Source organism: Sphaerodactylus townsendi, linkage group LG02 (genome assembly GCF_021028975.2).
Source record: "Sphaerodactylus townsendi isolate TG3544 linkage group LG02, MPM_Stown_v2.3, whole genome shotgun sequence".
In the NCBI taxonomy this organism is placed as follows: Eukaryota; Metazoa; Chordata; class Lepidosauria; order Squamata; family Sphaerodactylidae; genus Sphaerodactylus; species Sphaerodactylus townsendi.
The window spans coordinates 90,986,280-91,009,176 of NC_059426.1; the positions used below are offsets into that span (position 1 = coordinate 90,986,280).

General features: G+C 38.8%; 1 protein-coding gene across 2 annotated transcripts in view; it reads left to right on the forward strand.

The window, feature by feature from the left end:
* The window catches only part of USP47 (ubiquitin specific peptidase 47), a 55,669-nt gene that overhangs the window by 15,123 nt on the left and 17,649 nt on the right, over positions 1-22,897 (forward strand). Inside the window, exons 9-20 of one of the 2 annotated variants that reach the window (XM_048483702.1) lie at positions 6,666-6,761; positions 6,849-7,001; positions 8,022-8,189; positions 13,808-13,939; positions 14,239-14,315; positions 15,013-15,068; positions 15,376-15,488; positions 17,402-17,506; positions 18,166-18,373; positions 18,610-18,725; positions 18,902-19,021; positions 19,342-20,125. In XM_048483702.1, the coding sequence (XP_048339659.1) occupies positions 6,666-6,761; positions 6,849-7,001; positions 8,022-8,189; positions 13,808-13,939; positions 14,239-14,315; positions 15,013-15,068; positions 15,376-15,488; positions 17,402-17,506; positions 18,166-18,373; positions 18,610-18,725; positions 18,902-19,021; positions 19,342-20,125 (2,128 nt within the window). The remainder of the gene's footprint in view (positions 1-6,665; positions 6,762-6,848; positions 7,002-8,021; positions 8,190-13,807; positions 13,940-14,238; positions 14,316-15,012; positions 15,069-15,375; positions 15,489-17,401; positions 17,507-18,165; positions 18,374-18,609; positions 18,726-18,901; positions 19,022-19,341; positions 20,126-22,897) is intronic. The other variant, XM_048483703.1, reaches the window with a different exon arrangement.

A 22,897-nucleotide genomic window follows, 5' to 3' on the forward strand; every position in this document is an offset into this window, starting at 1 on the left:
AATTGCAAAGGTGGTTCCTCATCAAAGGAAATAGTTTAGCTGTCTAGTTTTCAACAGATGGGAACTATGGAGGATAATTTCTTTTGGAGAAGGGAAAAATTACCTGTTTCTAAATGGAATTCTCTGAAGGTAATATCCTCCATTGATCCACAGATATGAGTAGGTAAGGAGGTATGGACTCAGAGGTCATAAGAAGGGATCAACACATGCGCTAATAGGTTTCATGGAAGGTAATGCAAAATTCTTTAGATCTTGCTAGTCTCCTTCTGAGATAACTTGCCACAGATGGCACTTCCCAAGATAGGGATTCTGAGGATACTACCTTCAAAGAACTCTAGTTAGAGGTAAGTGGTTTCCCTTCTTTTTAACATGATAGGTAACAGATCTTTAAATAATTACTAGTAAATAGTTTAATATTTGCAAAAATGTATGTATGTATGAAATTTCTGCTAGCATTCAGTGGGAATTTTGGAGTCCCTTCTGTGCTGAAGGATATGTCCAGTTGCTCATTATTGACTTTGCAAATCAAAATAGAGTTTAAATTTCTTTAGTGGTAAGTGTTAGGATTTTATACTTATATTTCCTTTCAGCATTCAGATTTGTCTCCATTTTGTTCACATCATAGTCTAGCTGAACCATCATTAGCAGTTGCTGAGATGGCAATAGCTTTACATTACCTCAGTATCTTTGCAGTCTTTAATTAAAATAAGGACATATACCATACCATTCTTAACAAAATGGCTACTTGAGTCTTATATAAATTCTTTTTGAAAAGTTGAGAGAGTATGACGATATCTGATATCTGTTTATTCATGGGCAAGAGAAAATATATTTAACTGGTCCCAGAGTTCGATTTAACAATAGGTCTGTGCAGAAAGACGTGAGACTGCTGCTAATGTGTGACAGGCATTTAAGTTAATATCTCTGTATTAAACCCATTCCATCACCTAAGTGGCTTTGAAAGTCCAGTTGCTCTCAGGCAGATGGGAAAGAAGGTGGGTCAAGTCGCCATCACATACCTGCTTTTGGTTCAGCTGGATTTACTCCTCTTTAAATTGAAATACATTTTTTTATTTTTAAACATTGAATTTGTTACACTTTCTAAATGCTGTGAACTGCTGTGCTGAAAAAGCAGGAAAGCAGAATATTTTTAACTATTAAAGGTCAAAGGGCTATAGTTTAGGGCTGCAAATCTTGCAACCCAGGAAACAAAACGCACACCTCTTGCAAACCTGTCGGATAATTGACAGTAAGTTTTCAGCATTTCAGCTGGCAGGCAGCAAGGACACATTTGTTGTCCTAGCAGGATGGTGTGTGTAGATCACAGACTACACTGACTTATTGAGTCAAAAGTTGTTTAGGCTTGCTTTAGAGTTAGATGCCATATTTTAGTTCTGTGCTCTCATTCCAGCTTCCTAAGGCCCCATCAGCTTTGATTAAGCCTGGAAATCAGCTTTGATTAAGCCTGGAAATTATGTAGCACAGGTATCTGAAAGAAAGCTAGTTATGTTATTCAAAATAAGTTGCTATTAGGAGAGCCAGCTTCATTTTGAACTCTGATTAAATTTGACAAAAGTTCTTTTCTGCCCACGTCCTTTACTGCCCTCAAGTGTGTTTTAAAGCTGAAGTAATCACAATTTAAGGATAAGTATGACAAATTATGACAATTTAAGGATAAGTATGACAAATTATGAAAGGAAAATTGAACAATACTAATGGGATTTTACAATAAGCCTTTGGAACCATACTTGCTGAAACACCTGGGATTAGACTTTACAGACCATTAACATGCATGGAGATCTGGAATGCACTTATGGGTGGAGATCTTCCCCACCTTCCTTTTCTCATGGCAGCCCCTGTGATCTTTAAAAAGCAGAAGGGAAGATATACCAGTGTGGAATAATGATTAGAGTATTGGACTAAGACCTGGGAGACCCAGGCTAAACTCCCCACTTGCCATGAAAGTCACTGGGTGATCTTGGGCTGGTTATTCTCTCTAATCTTAATCTAACTCTCAAACTGTTGTGAAGTTAAAATGGAAGAGGTGAGAGAACTGCATTGGAATTATTAGAGCAAAAAAACGGGGTAACAGTATAATGCCGCATGGATAGGAAATGGGTTAAATTACCCCCTCACTCATGTTTGTGAAGAAATCTCACTCTGTCATCAGAGAATTTCAGCCATGTCACCCTCCAGGATGACACATCTTGTGTCATATAACATTTTATTTACAAGGCTGTTCTGTCCTATAGCTGTTCTGACCTTCTAGGTCAGGGGACCCCAAACTTTTTAAACAGGGAGCCAGTTCACTGTCCCCCAGACTGTTGGAGGGCCGGACTAAAAAAAACTATGAGCAAATTCCTATGTACAAATGATTGTAAAATGTTTGATTTCACCTTTCAGCCTTTCTGTCATGGTCTATTTTTAGAACAGTGACCAAAGTATGTCAAGTACAGGGTGGGCTCCAAATATTGTTGGGAAGGCTGTGGAATACCTTCCCCTGTAAAAAAAAAGCAGAACTTTCCCAATGAAGCATTCCATCTAACCCAGGATTAGGTATCTTCCTGGGTTCTTCCTCCCTAGCAGCCAGCGAGCGATTCACCAGCCTGGCTGATGCCAATGGGAGTGAGGTGGAACAGAAAGCCTGAGAGCAACACATGGAGTAGCCGAGAGGGAAGGGCGGAGCAGGAGTCGCCACATGTAAGGTTTCCAACTCTGGGTCAGAAAATTCATGGAGATTTGGGGGTGCCATCATGTAATTGCAATCAACAGCTGTTGGGGCCAGTTCCTCCTCTCCCTTGAGCCCCCACTGCACATGAATAGAGCCGTCGCCGCCATGCCTGGCGGGCCGGATAAATGCCTTCAGGGGGCCACATTTGGCCCCCGGGCCGTAGTTTGGGGACCCCTGTTCTAGGTTCAGAGGACTTCTGTGGGAAGGTAAAGAAGGGAAGATTTGCTTCCAGAAGTACACTCCATGAAAAATTTATTAGAACACTTGATTTTCCTACCGTAATTGATTGGTATTGTAGTTTAGAGGCTGATTCTTCAAATCCCTTGAATGCATGTTATAAATACTACAATTTGCAATAGTAATCTTAAGGGACTATCTGTAAACTTACAGAGATATTGACAGTAGCAAAGCATTGAAAAATTGTAACCAGATGAACTTAATGATATAAGTGTGAAAGTTCTACTTCACTTATATCAGTATATTATGTTGGTCCATTCGAGGCTGTTATCTCACTTTAATAACCTTTTCTTGGGCTAGTCAAGTGAGATGTAATTATTAGGTCAGCTAAAATTTTAAACCATTCAAAATGTTTGCAACATTTTTCCATTCACCACTTACTTTATTGAAACATAAGTTGTGGTAATGTGGTCATTAGCAGTGTGCTGAGAACCCAAATCATGTGCCATTTGAGAGAGAGGTGTTTCGGATCAAATCATATTAATTCCGCCAGAAAATGTGTTCATGTGTATTTAAAATTTGTAAGGATAATCAGAATCACACCTAGTATACAAAAAAAAAAATAGAGGTCCAATAATGTGAAATGTTTTCTAAAACTGAGCTGCCAAAAAGTCACTTCAGAATAATTTTCAGTAACACTCCCTTGGTAAGCAATGAAGTCATGAAATAATACATTACCATTCATAATTTTTGTTCAGTTTTTTAAGATCCATAGGAATATCACTTGTTTTGTTCACATAAATATAGAATAGTATGGTTCCTTGTTGACTTGCACATCACATGGAGTCTGCATAAATTTTGCATAACCACTTTGTCAGTCATTCACCTGCCATTTATTTGATGAAAGATGTAACATTTTTATGTTGTATTGCCCATATATTATATATGTAATTGCTTCCCACGCAACGACTAGACTATTCTGATAAAATTATACATCACTCTATTGTTTTGGAATAGATTGGTGTTCAACAATTTTTCAAAAACTTTAGGCAGCGATTATTACATGAGAGGCATATTTGCAGGTCTCACCTGATGTCTAGAATTCTGTATTTTACAGATGACATGAATGATTGTTAATTGTTTTGTATGGAATCTATCTGCAGAATTTTAGTAACTGTCCTGATGGAAATTTTGTTACAATTTTAATTATAAAATTAATTCAGATCCTGCATCATTTTCAGCCTTTATATTCTTTTAAAAGGAACAAATTAAGTGCATCTCTCTCTTCAGACTCTTGAAGTTCTGTAAAACAATTTTTAAGTGAGCTATTGTGGTCTAGAGAAAAATCCTTTTATAAAGAGTCAGTGCTGAGGGGTAAGGAATAGAATTTTTGGTCATGTGGAAAAGCAAGGGCTGTAAAATCTTTGTTCTGTTTGTTCTTAGTGCTTCCCTGAGTTCTCAGAAATGGAGGGAGAAGGGATGAATTGGAGGCTTTTTGAAGACCTTCCCATATCCTTGATTTCCTCCCAAAGTGGGATCCATCAAACAACATGCTTTAGATAGTAATCTTATAAGTTGTGTACCAGCATTTTGCAATTGGTGAGTTTTCTGCCTAGTGAAGCCCCCTCTATTTAGATTTTAGGGAACAATTGTTGTTCATTACTTTCAGGAGCCCCCCCTTTTTAAAAAACAACAACCTTATTTTCTTTTCAAATTACACATTTAATAAAATACCAGTTATGTTTCTGTTTTAACCTTTATAGGTAAACATATTGCTTCTAGTGCTGTGCTGAGTTTAGGAATCCATACAGCATTCAAGCTAATTGGGTGGAAAGTTACCAAAAAGATTTTAATTAAGTTTCAGCTGACTGTTTAGAAATATAAATGAACAATCCTCTTTTTTCCCTGCCAATTTTTTTCATTATTTTACTTAACTGTTCTTTCATGTATATATTATATGTAATATAAAATTGAAAAGTACTGGTCAAAAGCCGTAAAAAGACAATTGTCTGAGAAATCGGCAGAAGTCTCTCACTCTTTATGTCAGGGCTCACTGAAAGATTATTCATGTTATGAGCTCAATTTTGCTACATTTTAGTCTTTATGTCATCCCATAATTCCAAATCAAAAGGCAAAAGTGCAGTATCCAATGAATATATAATCCAGTTAAAACGTTTTCTTGAGAATGGCAGGCTGTGTAAATGCTGCTAAATAAAGAAATGAACAAAAATTATGGACAGATTTAACTTAGCTACATGGCAAAGAGGGAATCAGTATCTCATTCCCTCCCCATCTTTTTCAGAAAAAAACCAACAAAACTAGAGGATGTACTCCAGTGCTTAAAGGCAGTACACAGCTTCCACGAGTATACCAGAAAGTGACTCTTCAAAATTCAGAAAAGTACCTTATCAGTTTCAATAAGAAAACTCACTTTAAAGGGTAGTTTTCTGAACTTCTGTAAACTCACACTTTACTTCTTGCATCCCAAGAAATTTATGTTTAGAAAAAATAACAGTTAAATACTCAAACCAGTCATAGCCTATATTTTTGCATGGTGTTAATAATCTGGATATGTTCCCAGTTAGATAAAAAGTAATCCAGGGCAGTGACTCTTACAGAAAAGCAGTTGACACCGACTCATATGAGCATGCATAGTTCTGTAGTGGATACATCAGGAATGTTGAATGATCCTATCATGCCGAATTGATAAATGCTGTCAGATTCTTTCCTAGTGGAGGCTAAATGGAGGAGATGAACCCAGAGCAGCACATTGTGCAGAGACACAATTGGTAGCCTTCTTTGGACTCACTAGTGAAATTCCTATGCTCTATTTCATACCTGCTAATGCAAACAGTTTCCTTGTAAAGATCTGTTACATTTTTTCCTGTTTTTCCTCCAGAAGCTCAGGTAGTTCTCCTCCGTTTTATCCTCACAGCCACCCTATGATATCAACTAGGCTGAGAGAGAGCATCTGGTCAAAGGTCACCAGGTGAACTTCATGGTGGAGGAAATTTGGATTATCGTTCTTAGTCCAACACTTTAAACAGTATGCCAACTTCACATATTTACCTACGCAGGAAAAATATAAAACATAAAGCAGTGCTTACAACCTCTGAAGAATACAGTTCAACAGTGAGTTTCATTATATGCTGAACGTGCATCTGTATATATAATAGGACTTTCACAGACACTGGAACATACAGGAGTGAAACTTGAGATCTCTGGCTGTGATAGTTACCCTTCAGGAGAGATAGAGGACGGATTATATATTTTTATATATACTATGTTTAATGTTACATTTGTTCCTGAAGGAACAAAGCCATCTTTAAACTGAGAGGGTAAGAACATGAAAGAGATTTGCTTTCCCGTCAACAGTTTTAAAAAAAAAAACGCTGAATGTGCCACTGTGACTTAATGTGATGTGCAAGATAACAGGCTTCTTTCACATAAGATGTTTCGCAAAACCAGATCAATAAGAAAACTCACTTTAAAAGTGATCCTGAGCACTTAGTAAAAAGTGATGTATTAGTTATGATTTGACTGCTTACCTAAAACAGAATATTGATTTCACTTGATATTGATTTTTTTCGCCCCGACTATTCTGTGATTTTTTTTCTCTGTTACAGAACCCAAGATTCTTTGGTTTCATGAGATCTTGATCACTTGTAATGAACACTTGCTTGTCAAGCAGTTCCAGATTACATACATAATCTGACTTTTTAAGGTACTAAAATCTGTTTTATTTTGTTTAAATTAGGAGGAAGCTCTACATGCATTCATTCAACCTGAGATCCTTGATGGCCCCAATCAGTATTTCTGTGAACGCTGTAAGAAGAAATGTGATGCAAGAAAGGTGAATGCAGGACTTTGACAGAAATAGAATGTGTTTGAATTTATATCGCGGAAATGCATTACAGCCTATTTGATCTTTGTTTTACAGGGCTTGCGTTTTTTGCATTTTCCTTATCTGCTGACCTTGCAGCTAAAGAGATTTGATTTTGATTATACCACCATGCACAGAATAAAACTTAATGATCGAATGACATTTCCAGAAGAGCTGGACATGGGCTCATTCATTGATATTGAAGATGAGGTAATAATCAATGTGCAAGGCTGTGTTTAACAATCATCCATTTAATTTCTATTTCCTAATTTCCTAATTTTCCTATTATCAATTTCTATTTCCTAATTTTTTTTAAAAAAAGTGTTGTTGGGTGCAAAATACTAGTTCAAAAATTCCTGGTCTTGGATCTTATCATTGCTCTTTTTGCTTGGAGAAACTCAAAGCAAAGGTCATGTTCCGAGGGAACAGATATGACATCAACAATTGTGTGTAGTCTTTTACCTTCAGATTATTAAAATATGTGCATATTTAAGTTGAAGAAGAAGAAGAGTTTGGATTTATATCCCCCCTTTCTCTCCTGCAGGAGACTCAAAGGGACTTACAATCTCCTTGCCCTTCCCCCCCTCACAACAAACACCCTGTGAGGTGGGTGGGGCTGAGAGAACTCCGAGAAGCTGTGACTAGCCCAAGGTCACCCAGCTGGCGTGTGTGGGAGTGTACAGGCTAATCTGAATTCCCCAGATAAGCCTCCACAGCTCAGGCGGCAGAGCTGGGAATCAAACCCAGTTCCTCCAGATTAGATACATGAGCTCTTAACCTCCTATGCCACTGCTGCTCCTGGCATTCAAAGTATTATGTTCCAGTTGAACCAGTAGCGGGTTGGATTCAACCCAAATGATGTTAAAAGGATTCCTATAGCCTTGCTGCCTCACTGCACAAATTCATGGCCATATGTACTGTTAGTGCGAGTGGCTGTTTCAGGGAGTGGGAAGTACACATGTACATTCTCTGTCATGGGGCCTTGAAAAGGCTGTGCATAGGCCTCTCTGCTCCAAATGGGGAAATAGGACTCTGTTGAACCTATACTTGAGGTTCATTGTGTTCTTAGTATTTATTGTTGGAAGGTAAGGCATTTTTAATAAAAGTACTCTATGACTACATAGTACAGGAGCATGTAGTGTTCTTTGTGCACTCGAAATTTCATGCATTTCATTACACTGTGTGTGCTAATGCAGTTTAAAAAAAACTAATATTTTTGACTTGTTTAAGAAGTCTCCTCAAACAGAGAGCTGCACTGACAGTGGAGCAGAGAATGAAGGCAGTTGTCACAGTGATCAAATGAGCAATGATTTCTCCAATGATGATGGAGTGGATGAAGGAATATGTCTTGAAAGTAATAGTACTGCTGAAAGGATTTCAAAAATTGGCAATGAAAAGGTACCTTTTACATGACTTAGGGGATGGGGCAACATATCAAAACTAACAAATAAATAAATATGTGTTGGAGTAAGAATGATTATATGTTTGTTTTCAGGAACCATGTTTATTGTTCATGTTTAAATCCATCCTTTCTGATGGATGAGTGACGTAATATAAATCAGTTTTAATATATAGTGAGCTTTGGATGACTAAGTCGGTCTTTGGATGACTAAGTGAGCTTTGGATGACTAAGATAATTTAGAATCTCAGTTAAAACTTACCTTACAGATCAACAAAAAACTGAACAAAATAGGACTATAAAATACTTACATTCAGCATTTAAAGAAGGTAACTTGCAGTGCTATGAGTGGAAATCAGAAGGCTCCAGGAGAGCTCAGTCGCATCATGTAAACAAGATACAAACGCATTGGATCCCTTCCCGACCAGCTTCCACGCTGGCCATGGGACAGAGACAGTGTTGGTTGCTGTCATGGATGGACTTCGGCTCCACTTGGACAGAGGTGGCTTGGCTCTGCTGGTGTTATTAGATCTCACTGCAGCGTTCGATGTAGTAGATCACGACCTTCTGGTCCATCACCTCGCCGAGATTGGAGTACGAGTGTTGGTTGCTGTCATGGTTCAGCCTTGAGGCTGAACAAGGTTCAGCCTTGGACTGGCTGTCCTTGTTCCTCCAAGATCAGGGATTGCAACCCTATTTCCCCAAAAATAAGACATCCTCTGAAAATAAGACGTAGTACAGGTTGTTTTATTTCTTTTTCCTTCGGATGATAAACTGTGATCACTGGATACCTTAGGTGGTCATGGAACTCTATCCTTTTATCTTCAAAGGATGCAAATTTTAGGAATGAATGAAAAACATCTGTGCCAGGGGTCTCCAAAGTGGTCGATGTCAATCCCTAGGGGTCAGTGGGACTATCCAAGGAGTCAGTAAATGCCTTGGAGTCAGAAGGGAATTGATAAACACCGGGGTCAATTATGAACTTTTGGGGTCAAAAGCTAACATTTGTATAAGAAATTAAAATGCATAAAATTATATCATGAATTTAAATTACAAGTTATTGATGCACAGCTGGTCCATAGGCCCAATTGGGCCTTTCACATTGTTGTTATACAAATAAAGAAATTTATTATTGGTAATATTTATTTGTTTATTTTGCATGCTGGCGGGTTGATGAAGGATCAAGGATTCCATGAAGGGGTTCATGGTGTAAAAAGTGTATGGGCTCTTGATCTATGCAATCTATATGTAGGTGCTTGGTCTTCCTCATAAGACTAAGTTACAGTGAGACGAGGGTTTCATGACCGTTTAATATGTCTGCACAGACTGCTAGGTCTCAGCATCTTTTTCAAGAAGTCTTTCATTAGAGGCAACTTGGTTCTTCTCTTCTGTCTTCATTAAACATTATTCTATTGATCTGCATAAGAAACAAGAGGCATGGGTGGAATGAGCTGTGTTAACAGTCCTTGTTTGATTGAGGGCATCCACAGCTTTCTAGCTTCCCATGTGGGATTGCACATCCACCATAAAGATGAAACCATGGTTGCACTTATGTGTAAATGATGTTCATGGAGTTACATATCTCTCCCTTGCTGCCCAGCTGCAATGTGTTGATGACAGCTCAAGGAATTGAGGGAAGGCATTTCCCTTCTCATAGCACTTAAAAGGCAGGAAAATGTGCCAGAGGAAGAGGCAGGGGAGTGGCTCATGCTGGAAGCACATAAATCCCAGGTTAAGGACAGAGACAGGGTATACAGGTGTCTCTATGCTAATAGTAGAAGCATTCGACCTAAAATGGGGGAACTAGAGTACAGAGTTTTGAAGGAGGACTTTGATATAGTGGGCATTACAGAGACATGGTGGAATGAGGAGAACCAGTGGGATGCTGTTATACCAGGCTACAGGCTCTATAGGAAGGATAGGATAGGGCGCATTGGGGGTGGAGGTGCCCTTTACATCAAAGAGAGCATAGTATCACATAAAATAGACAATGCAAGGGGAACTGGTTCCCCTACAGAATCACTGTGGATATCAATACCAGGTGTGAAGGACAGTTTAATATTAGGAATATATTATCGTCCCCCTGACCAAAGTGCACAAGAGGATTCTGAGATGGAAAAAGAAATTAGAGAGGCCAACAAAAAGAAAAATGTAGTGGTAATGGGTGATTTTAACTATCCCCATATAAACTGGAAAAATGCATGTTCAGGTCATAGTAAGGAGAGAGCATTCCTGGATATGCTAAATGACTGTGGCTTAGAGCAGATGGTTGTGGAACCAACCAGGGGAGAGGTGATCCTAGATCTAATTCTATGTGGGACCCAGGACCTGGTGCGGGAAGCCAGTGTTGTTGAGCCGATAGGGAACAGCGACCACAATGCTGTCAGATTCAGTATCTCAGCATGCGAACAAGTGGCAACTACTAATATAGTTACATTCGCCTTCAGAAAGGGAAATTTCTCAAAGATGAGGGGGATAGTGCGCAGGAAGCTGAAAGGGAAAATCAAGAGAGTCAAAACTGTCCAGGATGCTTGGAGGTTATTTAAAAACACAGTAATAAAAGCTCAGCTGGAATGTGTTCCACAGGTTAGAAAAGGCAGCACCCAGTCCAAAAGAAAGCCACCATGGTTAACAAGAGAGGTTGAGGAAATTATCAGAAAAAAGAAAATGTCTTTTAGAAAATGGAAGTCCAGTTTGGCTGATGAAGAATATGAGAGGGAACACAAATGGTGGCAAAAGAGAAGCAAGTTAGCTGTAAGGGAGGCAAAAAAGGATTATGAGGAACGCATGGCTGCGAACATCAAGACCAAACAGAAACAAACAGTTCTTCAAGTACATCAAAAGCAGGAAGCCAACAAGGGAAGCGGTAGGCCCGTTAGATGACAAAGGAACAAAGGGTGTGCTAAAAGATGGCAGGGAGATTGCAGAGAAGCTGAATGAATTCTTTGCATCTGTCTTCACCCAAGGGGAGGTGAGGAACATTCCTGCACCTGAACCAAGCTTCTTAGGAGGCGAATCCGAGGAACTAGCGAAGATAGTGGTAGACAAGGAAGAAGTTCTGGCAGCCATTGATAAACTAAATGTTACCAAATCCCCTGGCCCAGATTGCATTCACCCAAGAGTTCTTAAAGAGCTCAAGCATGAACTTGCTGATCTTCTCACTTTAATATGCAACTTATCCCTGGAATCAGGCTCCATCCCTGAAGACTGGAAGATGGCCAATGTCACACCAATCTTTAAGAAAGGATCTAGGGGGGACCCGCGAAATTACAGGCCAGTCAGTTTGACATCTGTTCCTGGTAAATTAGTAGAATCTATCATTAAAGATAAAATTATAAAACATGTAGAAAAGCAAGACCTGCTGAGAAAGAGTCAGCATGGCTTTTGCAGAGGCAAATCCTGTCTTACAAACTTACTAGAGTTCTTTGAGGGTGTAAACAGGCATGTGGACAGGGGTGAACCGGTGGACATTGTCTACTTGGATTTCCAAAAGGCTTTTGACAAAGTTCCTCACCAGAGACTGTTGAGAAAACTCAGCAATGAAGGAATAAGAGGGGAAGTCCTCCTATGGATTAAAACCTGGTTGAGAAACAGGAAACAAAGAGTGGGTGTAAATGGGAAGTTCTCACAATGGAGAGATGTCGGGAGTGGTGTCCCCCAAGGATCCGTTTTGGGACCAGTGCTCTTTAACCTATTCATAAATGACCTGGAAGTAGGGGTGGGTAGCGTGCAGGGCCAAGTTTGCAGATGATACCAAATTATGTAGGGTGGTGAGAACCACAAAGGATTGCGAAGAGCTCCAAGCGGACCTTGATAAATTAGGTGAGTGGGCTCAGAAATGGCAAATGCAGTTCAATGTAGCAAAATGTAAAGTGATGCACATAGGGGCAAAAAATCCAAACTTCACATACACGCTACAGGGGTCAGTGGTATCAATCACAGACCAGGAAAGGGATTTAGGCGTCTTAGTTGATAGTTCCATGGGAATGTCAACTCAATGCATGGCAGCTGTGAAAAAGGCAAACTCTATGCTGGGGATCATTAGGAAAGGAATTGATAATAAAACTGCAAAGATTGTCATGCCCTTATATAAAGCAGTGGTGCGACCGCACTTGGAGTACTGTGTCCAGTTCTGGTCGCCGCATCTCAAAAAGGATATTGAGGAGATAGAAAAAGTGCAGAGAAGAGCAACAAGGATGATTGAGGGACTAGAGCACCTTCCCTATGAGGAGAGGCTGCAGCGTTTGGGACTCTTTAGTTTGGAGAGGAGGCGGCTAAGGGGGGATATGATTGAAGTCTATAAAATTATGCATGGGGTAGAAAATGTTGACAGAGAGAAATTTTTCTCTCTTTCTCACAATACTAGAACCAGGGGGCATTCATTGAAAATGCTGGGGGGAAGAATTAGGACTAATAAAAGGAAACACTTCTTCACACAACGTGTGATTGGTGTTTGGAATATGCTGCCACAGGAGGTGGTGATGGCCACTAACCTGGATAGCTTTAAAAGGGGCTTGGACAGATTTATGGAGGAGAAGTCGATTTATGGTTACCAATCTTGATCCTCTTTGATCTGAGATTGCAAATGCCTTAACAGACCAGGTGATTGGGAGCAACAGCCGCAGAAGGCCATTGCGTTCACATCCTACATGTGAGCTCCCAAAGGCACCTGGTGGGCCACTGCGAGTAGCAGAGAGCTGGACTAGATGGACTTTGGTCTGATCCAGCTGGCTTGTTCTTATGTTCTTATGAAGAGGGTTTTTTTAGCCTTTTTACTCTCCCTGGCTGGCCTGCACATGAAGGGCTCCCATGGGATACTATACTGTACTGCCCACCATTTAATGAACATCACAGCTTAGGGCAGTCATGTTTTATACTGTCTCCAGATCATCTCTCTGTAAGATGTATGCCATCATATGTCAGCAATATCCTGTGGTTTTCTGACAGGCAAACAGATCAATCCCTGAATTACAAGAATTACAAGATGCAAAGCTGACGTTAAAAATGGCATTCGGAAACCGATAGAGAACATTTCAGTCTCCTAGGACACACTGTTTTGGCTCTAAATGTCACCATTCTCCTTCAAAAGAAACTGAAATTGAGACAGCAGTACAAGTTTGCTGAAGTAGAATTTATTAAGAAGTTTGCTACCATCTAATGATTTACAAAGACCTGAGATTCATGAGCTATTATAGAGTTATCTAACAACAAAATTAGAATGATTGTGTTACTGCCAACCTCTGCTGTTATGAATTGTCCCTGTACATTTCTTGATTAAATTTGATTTTTATCTAATTATGCCTTTCTTCATTTCATGGTCATTTAACCCTGCTGTTCACAATTTTTCCTTTGTTACTTTAGAGATATATGTTTGTTTGTTGCATCTGATTAAGCTGCTCTAGTCTATAAAGCTGATGTTAGAATTACTTTAATTAGTCTTTAAGGTGCCACAAGATGGCTGTTTAGTACTGCTTGAACAGATTTACATGGTTTTAAACTTGGAGTGGATCATACAGAAAATTAGTTGGAATTGGCTTATGTAGTTCAATAAAGTTGCTATAGAAATATTTTGCTTTAAAAAATGATACTAACAATACATTGTTTTTGCTTTTTGCAGAATTCTTTATTATATGAACTATTTTCTGTTATGGTCCATTCAGGAAGTGCAGCTGGAGGTCACTACTATGCCTGTATAAAATCTTTTAATGATGACCAGTGGTACAGCTTCAATGATCAACATGTTAGCAAGGTTAGCCATTTCTAGCATTGCACGTTTATGAATGTATGAGGACCATCATTACTCATTGCACAGTTGGTATGCTGACCTCTGGAATGGAATGTGTTTTTAGGGAGAATATGTGTAGAAATTAGCCCAGAACCAAATGAAAACAAGCACAGTTTTCTGCACAGATTGCTTCTCTAGACTTGTAATGTATGCTCTAATTGTATCTATGTAAAGTTAAATTTTCAGTGACATAAATAAGCCAATAAAATGGTTTACTTAGAAACTGTCTGTAAGAAATGGATCTTATTCAACTTTCTTACCAGATAACTCATGAAGACATTAAGAAGACCTATGGCGGAACATCTGGAACTAGAGGATATTATTCCAGTGCTTTCGCAAGGTTAGGAAATTTTACTAACATTATATTGAATTAACCTTCTAATATTATGTTGTACTAGCTTTACTTTGAGACCCAGTGTGATATAATGGCTAAGACCAGTGGACTGTAATTTGGGTTCAGTTCCCCACATGAGGCCTGCTGTGTGATATTGGGCCATTAACTGTTCTCTCAGCCCGCATGGAAGCAGGCAATAGCAAACCATCTTCAAACATTTCTTGCCCTGAAAATTGTATGGGGTTATTTTAAGTCAGCTGTGAGTTGATGGCACTTTCTAGCCCTTACTTTACTGCTTTACTGAATTAATATAATTATGTTCTTATTGGTGGATAAAAGTTTAATCCGTATGTTTATTTAGCTTGGATATTTGAATGCCCTCATAGGTCTCGATTTCATCGCTCAATAATCTAGTTTGGAGATTTACCAAAGTATGTCTAGTGCACCGAGCTGCTTTTAATAAGCCACACCTGTTCCATCTGAATGCTTGTGTTCTAAAAACTTTCAAAATCTTTAAAGACAAGTAAATATAACTGGTTCATCTGTTGTAACCTACAGACCTGTTGTAACCTTTCATTTTTTAAAAAAGTGCTTGTATTATTTGACCAACATTATGCACACTAAGGAGGGATATTTTATGCAGATGTATAGTTTTAACAATTATGACAGAGGTTAATTTTGTCTTTTTTAATCTCCCTAATAGCTCTACGAATGCATATATGCTTATATATAGACTGAAAGATCCATCAAGAAATGCAAGTAAGTATGCACAACACTATATTTTTCAACTCAAAATTTTCTATGTAACTATTTTTGTTTTAAGCAGATATTGAAATATAAATAAAATAAATTACATTTAAAATTATTAACAGGGAAAAATCTGAGCCCAGAGACTGAGGTACGTGATTCAAGTCTGTAGTGCCAGTTATAGATCAGAATCTGTGATGCTTAAAGTGTTTTTTAAGAGGAACAGTAAGGTACAACAGTAACACCTAAAGAGATTACAGTGCATTGAGAAAAGTTCAAAGTCTGTTGATCTTTAGGTTTTGTATCTTTGCTTCAATAGAGTTCCTAGAAGTGGATGATTATCCAGACCACATTAAAAAGCTGGTACAAAAAGAAAAAGAGTTAGAAGAACAGGAAAAGAAACAGCGTGAAATAGAGCGCAATACTTGCAAGGTATGTCTTAGCATATGTTGTCAGTTCAATAGAATTTCAGTAACAGTAAAACGAAGAGATGCTTTGAGTGTACTGCAATATTAATCTGGTTCAGTATGTGGACATAATCCATTTAGATGAATTAGCCTCATCAAGACTGACTGATGTTTGCATTGTGCCTAAATTATCACTTGGCATTGGCTAGTAAATGATCACTGTCCAGTAGGTTTCTAAGTAGAATAATTCTACATTTTTATTGATTATGTAGTTCAGAAACATTAATATTAGCATGCTTTTCAGCACTATAGCATTCTCTAACTTGAAAGAAGGCTTGCTTTTATGTACCTTCCCTTGTGTTCTCTGATAGATACCAGTTTGCTTTTTATTATCTCTGTGCAGTCTGATTTTAATATCATTTGTTCTTTAGCAAATTAATTTACTCTGGATTTTTTTAACTGAAAATTTTCCACACATTAAAAATAGACAACATTGACTTATTTGTTGATGTTGCCACTTCAGATATTCTTGTACAAACTACAGAAAACTAAAGCAGAGCCTTGGCACCTCAGGGTTTTTTTTGCAGCTAAGTGTAGTTGGAGTTACTGCTTTATATCTTCAAATATACAATAACTCTCCATGTGTCCTTGGGTAGGGAATATCCTCCATAAAATATTGACGATTGCAAGACTGGTGTTCCAATCCCAATATACTCACACAGTTCTCCATGTTAGCAGTGTTGCTCATTTCTTTGAATTGCCTCAGAGTGGTCTTTGTCATTGAAGTGAATAAGTACCTTTTGCATCATAGGAGCTTTTCTATACGTGCACTGCAGTGATAGCACTCTTAAGTGATAGAGTGTCCTAAGATGGAAAGTAGATGACTAGGTTAATATTTGTAGTAACACCTGTGATGAAGCCCTTATAATAGCATATCCAGGAGCATATAAGCACATTTACTGGTTTACAGACATTAGCTGGCCTTGGTAGCCAGCTTTATCAGTGCTTCTGGTGACACAGCCTCTGTGTAGGTTCCTAGTGAATTTGTACTAGGTTCCCAGGTTCCCAGTGAATTTGTACTTCTGAGTATGTCTGAAGTCAGGGAAAGTTCCCACATTTTCCCAAGCTTAGAAGACTGAACCTTTCCCTGAAACTTTCCTCTAACTTCCAAGGCACTAGTGCATCAGGAAAAGTGTCTCAGGAGAAGGATGTAATCTCTTCCATTGCAATGCTTGTCAATCCATGAGTATGCAAAATTTAGAATTGTTAGAAATTTAAAGCAACTTTTTCTTCAAAACTGTAATTTGGATGTTTAATGTGCTAATTTTAGAATATATAGTGGTATTTTGAAAACCTAAAGGAAAGCATTGTGCTGCTGTTTTTTTGGTCTTTGGATGGTGGCATGTGTAATATCAACATAGATCTTAACGGATACCACTGTAAGTGGCAAGATGGATCCCCCATCCAATTTTTGGATGGCATTTCTCTTTCAGAATAGTCACTGATTAATATGATTTTAAAATTCCTATGTTGGTAGGATGTGATGTGTTTTACAGTTGCATTTGGGTTGATCTTGGCCTTCCTAAATTGTTTCTAAATATACTATATTTCCATAACACATACAGTAAAAGCTTTGTTATTTGTCTCTTGATTATCCAGAATTTTTGGTAGACCAGCATTGTCCAGTAGGCAAGATATTTCCCTCAGCCACCATAACTGTGGTATTCCAATGGGTGGAGTTTGGTGACTGCAAGATCCTCACAGCAGAACAAAGCAGTCCGTTTGAGTATCCGATGCTCTTGATTAACCAGCAACTTTCATTCCCTATGAGTGCTGTATAATGAAGTTTTAATTGTCATTGTTTTCTCTGCTGTTGTTGGATAAAAACTCTCTCACATATTTGAAAATATATTGCTCCTTTTGTTTCTAACTGTACAGATAAAATTATTCTGCATGCATCCTGTGAAACAAATAATGATGGAGAATAAACTAGAAGTTCATAAAGACAAGACTCTGAAGGAAGCTGTAGAGATAGCTTATAAGGTACTATATCATGTATACCAGAAATATCAGTTGCTCTGAGTTGGGACCAAGAATGCCATAAGTAGTGTTTATGTGCATACACAGAGACTTTTCCAGACACCTTCCCTTTTGTAGGCTCACCTCCTCAGATCACTGGAGTGACTTGGGGGGAAAGGGACATTCAGTCTCTCTGCACTTTTCATCTTTGGATCCTAATATTATTTTGTGTATCACCTTTTGTGTTGATGTGCATAGTAGGTGGAATGATTTTTTTATATTAAACCAGAAAAAGTTGGTCCCATTTAAGAAATTATCCTGTATTTTTTAATGCAAACTTTATCACTACCAGTATAGCCTCAGCTTCTTGCACCAGTGATTCTTAATCAGGAAGAACTAAAGAATTCTTTATTTCAGTATTGGCAACCTTAGAACTATTGTAGACTACTTGAAGTTGGGTGTGTTAAGTGGTATGCACACCCTCTACTGAAATATTAAATTTTATTTGCTTTTCATATGCTCAGCTTTACAAGATAATACGCTTAGCTTTACAAGATAATATAAAGTGACTACAACCTTTTGTTCAAGTTATAGTATTTGAAGCAGCTCTATTTTCTCCACATTCAATTGAATTTTTGATTTTATTGGACTTCAGCTGGACTTCATCATTGCATTTGTTTTAGATAATGGATTTGGAAGAAGCCATTCCTTTAGATTGCTGCCGTCTTGTGAAGTATGATGAGTTCCATGATTATTTGGAGCGATCTTATGAAGGGGAGGAGGATACTCCAATGGGAATCTTGCTTGGAGGTGTCAAATCAACTTATATGTTTGATCTCCTTCTGGAAACTAGACGACCTGAGCAGGCTTTCCAGTGTTATAAACCTGGTGGTAATTAATTTTTATTTTAAAAATTCTGCTTTTGGAATGAATATAATAAATTCCTGTAATAAACGTGCTTAATTGATTCTAAGAGACCTCTAAGCTATGCTGTTGAAGCAGTTTACATTTTCAAACCAGTTTATGTCTTGTGAGATAAATTGCTTCTACCTTATGCTAACCTGTGCTTCTGTTTGTGTTTGATTTATGTTGATGTATAGTATCTGTTCTTTTTTATACTCTGACAGAAGTCATGGTAAAAGTTCATGTTGTTGACTTGAAGCAAGAAATTGTGACTCCTCCTGTTAGTGTTCGTGCTTATCTGAATCAGACTGTAACAGAGTTCAAGTATCTTATTTCAAAGGTAAAGTACTATCTTCACTTGCCACGTGCATTTTGCCCAGTGAGACTTACTATGATATCTTTCCTTTCCCCTCCCCCTTTTCTTGTTTGTACTCGTGTAATAATCTTGACCTGTCTTATTAGTGTGAAAAAACTATTTCTTATAGTTTATCTTTATTTGTTCTTGTTTCATTTTAGACTGTAAATTTGCCTGCTGAAACTATGCGCGTTGTGCTGGAACGTTGCTACAATGATTTGCGCCTTCTCAGCGTGGCTAACAAAACACTGAAAGCTGAGGGCTTTTTTAGAAGCAATAAAGTAAGTTATTTTGGCTTCCAGTTACTTCATATTGAAATTCTTCATAAATTCTAATATTGTAAGAAGAGTGCATGTTTAAAAACTTCTTTTAATCTCACCATGTGTATTATTATTGAAATAATAAAGTTAAATAGTTTAGAAATATGGTTATTAGCATCTTTTAGGGCTAAGATATCAAACTTGTCGGGCAATATTTTTAATTTACGTACATGAAGTTTATATTTCCATAGTTTGGATAAGTTTCTTAAATTCAGAAGTTTGTGGGGGGGTTGCATGTGTGATAGAAAATAGTGAAAAGCCTGTTTTATGTATTTATTTAGGTATTCATTGAAAGTTCAGAGTCTCAGGATCGACAGTTGGCATTTACAGATTCCCATTTATGGAAAATTCTGGATCGCCATGCAAACACAATCAGACTGTATGTTTCGTTACCAGAACAGTCTCCTGGATCACAATTTAGGAGGACAGTTTTCCAGAAGGCCAGTGGAGATTCCAGCAATGTAGATGAACTCTGTCAAAGAATAAAAGGACCTTTAGGTAATATGAAATCAGTAGAAGCTATTCTAGAGGAGAGTACAGAAAAACTTAAAACTTTGTCTCTACAGCAGCAGCAGCAGCAGGATGTGGATAATGGAGACAGCAGCAAGAGCACAGAGGCAAGTGACTTTGAAAATATTGAATCACCTTCCAATGAAATGGATTCATCAGCTTCAGCAGAAAACCGTGAGCTTGAAAATCAAATTCAAGTTTCTGATCCAGAAAATTTCCAGTCAGAGGAACGGTCAGATTCTGAGGTGAATAATGATAGGAGTACAAGTTCTGTGGACAGTGATATTCTAAGTTCCAGTCACAGTAGTGACACCTTATGCAATGTGGACAATGCTCCTATCCCCTTGGCCAATGGTCTTGACTCACACAGTATAACAAGCAGTAGGAGATCTAAAGCCAATGAAGGAAAAAAAGAAACATGGGATACAGCTGAAGAGGATTCTGGTACTGACAGTGAATATGATGAAAGTGGCAAGAGCAGAGGCGAAACACAGTATATGTACTTCAAGGCAGAGCCTCATGTTTCAGAAGAAGGTTCTGGAGATGGACAAAAATGTGCGTATAAAGGAAGAAAGTTGTATAATTTCAAACATAGAATTGCACTTACCTAACGCTTTACTGCTTTCATAAGAATCTGCATATACAAAGAAACCATTTGTTTCTGAATCTTGAAAGGTGTTTCTAGATGTGCAAAACATATATGTTGTCTTTGAATAACAATAGAGGATGATTTGTTTGCCAGCCAAAATAATTTTTGAAGGCTGCTGGACTGACCTTCATGCTGGTGAGAGTAATTCACCTAGTGTCTCCTCCTTGCTTCAGACTGTGTGACATTTTGTTCATCTACTTTCTGCAAAAGCTCTACCATCAGTGTTTTGCAGATCTTGGCACAAGTGGTATACAGTAGGAAATAACTACATTCCATCAGATCCAAGCTAGTGTTAACAATCATCAGATCCAAGCTAGTGTTAACAATCATCAGATCCAAGCTAGTGTTAACAATCAATAGCCCATTGGGACCTCCATCTGCAAGTATCTAAATCTGTGGATCAGGGCCACATTAACAGAAATACAGTGGGACCTCGGTTTTCGTTGGTAATCCATCTGAAAAGAATCAATGAATAAAGAAACTGATGAAAACCGAGGCAAACTTTTCCATAGGAATCAATGTAAATCCAATTAATCCATTCTAGGCACTCCAAAAAACATACCAAAAACACATTTTTTGGTGAATAAACATAGTGTTTAATGCTGAAAACAGTAACAAACAATAACACTAGGACCAGCTTCAGAGCCAGTGGACCAGTGTCATACCAGAAAGCTGTCCAAAGAGGTCTGTTTCTGACGCCTCTTTAAGATTTGTCTGAAATGGGGCAAGACATTGTCATTAAACAAGTTGCAGACACGGCCTTTGTCTGGGTGATTTTTCTCCACAAACCCCTGCACCTTACTGCAAATTGATGAAAACCGAGGCAAATCGATGAAAACTGAGACAAACTTTTCACTGAAAAAATTGATGAAAACCAAAACTGATGAAAACCGAAGGCAATGAAAACCGAGGTTCCACTGTAAATGTTTCTCCAAACTTGGGGTAACCCCCAGGCTTGCAGAAAAATCTTGACGCTACTAAAAAGGGGGAGGTTTACAAAAAAAAACCCCCAAATGAGGAACAGTTGATTACATAGGTGCAGAAATCACTCTCTGAATGCAGGCAGCCATGTGAAGAGTAGGGCAGGATGGGTAGAGAGATGATCAGACACTGCCAGGCTACGGCAGACAACATGAAGGAAAACGCCAGCAGCAACTGTTGCTTCCCCACCTCCTCGGTCAAGTTTCAGGCAGGCAGAGAAGAAGAGTCTTGACCTGCCCATCTGGGGAAGTGGGAGAGGAGCAGGCCTGGAGGCTTGCCTTCCCTCGGGTGACAACAACACAGCTGCAGCAGGCCCACCACAGTAGCACTCTGTCATTGCCAGGCTCATGCAAGTGGAGAAGAATGCTTCTGCCTCCAACTGCCCCCTTCCATTGATCCAACAAAAAATTCCCACCCCGTAGCTTCATAGCATACAATGTTCCTATGCTGGTTCAAGGCAAGTGAGGGAGGGCGAGAAGAAGAAAAGAAGGTCAGGAGCTAGATGGTTGGTCGGAATTTGGATTAGAAGGGGGAAGGATGGGGAGATGGCCCAGGAAGTTGGAGGAAGACTGAACCAAGGGGACATGAGTGATAGAGCAGAAGGGATGAGGGAGACAGAATGAAAGGGCATGAGTGAAAGAGGGTGGGGAGAGGAAAGGAAGGAAAAGCAGGAGAATGGGATGTTCCCCTTCCCATACAAAGAACCTTTGGTGCCCCCAATTGTATATTCTAATAATAAAATCTGCCAGTTCGGAGGGTACATAAGTCTGATGACTGGAGCTGTGAGTGTACATCTTTTTACAAAGCTGAAAAACTCCCAAGGCTTGCAGAAAAATCTGAAATCAGAGAAAAAAAAACTTTTTTCTTTTTTTTCTTTTTAAACCCAAAATGATAAAAAGAGCACTGTTGCTATAAGAAACAGAAGCCCCTCAGTGGCCATTGCAATGCAGTGAAAGCATTCTGGGTTTGATTCTCCTCTCCCTCTCCCTTTGTCATCAGAGGTATTGAGCTGCAGGGAGTCCCTTTTCTCCCAAGTTGTATTGGCTTTTACAGGGAGCTTATTGGGGCCAGGCCTGACTAGGATTTCCAGCTCTGATTTAGGAAATTCCTGGAGATTGTGTGCTAGAATCAGAGGAGGACAGGAAAGGGCTATGTGGGTATAATGTCATACAGTCCAGTCTCCAAAGCAGCCATTTTCTCCATTGGGGACAGACCTGTGGCATCTGAAATTCAATTGTAATTCTGGGAGGTCTCCAGGTCCCACCTAGAGATTAGCAACCCTAGGTCCGTCAGCAACCACTGGGTGACCTTGATACCATGCTTCTCAAGTGGCATGTCTCAACTAGGCCTGGCTGTTTGCTCTACTGTTCAACAGTAGCCACCCTATGAAAGCCTGTGTAATGTAACGGTTAGAGCTTCAGAATAGGGTCTAGGAGACCATGCTCATATCCCCATTTGCTGTGGAAACTCACTGGGTGATTATTGGATCAGTCATATACTTTTAGCCTAATCTGCTTCTCAGGGTTGTTGTGTGGATAAAAATGACAAGAGAAAAATAATGTAAGCTGCCTTGGTTCCACTATGGGAAAAGGTTAAATATAAATGAACTAACTTAGTAATCAATATAATTGGAGATGAGAGGCAGATAAAAATAGGTTTGGGAATAGCTGAGAAGGAAAGAATGAGGCAGGGTAATG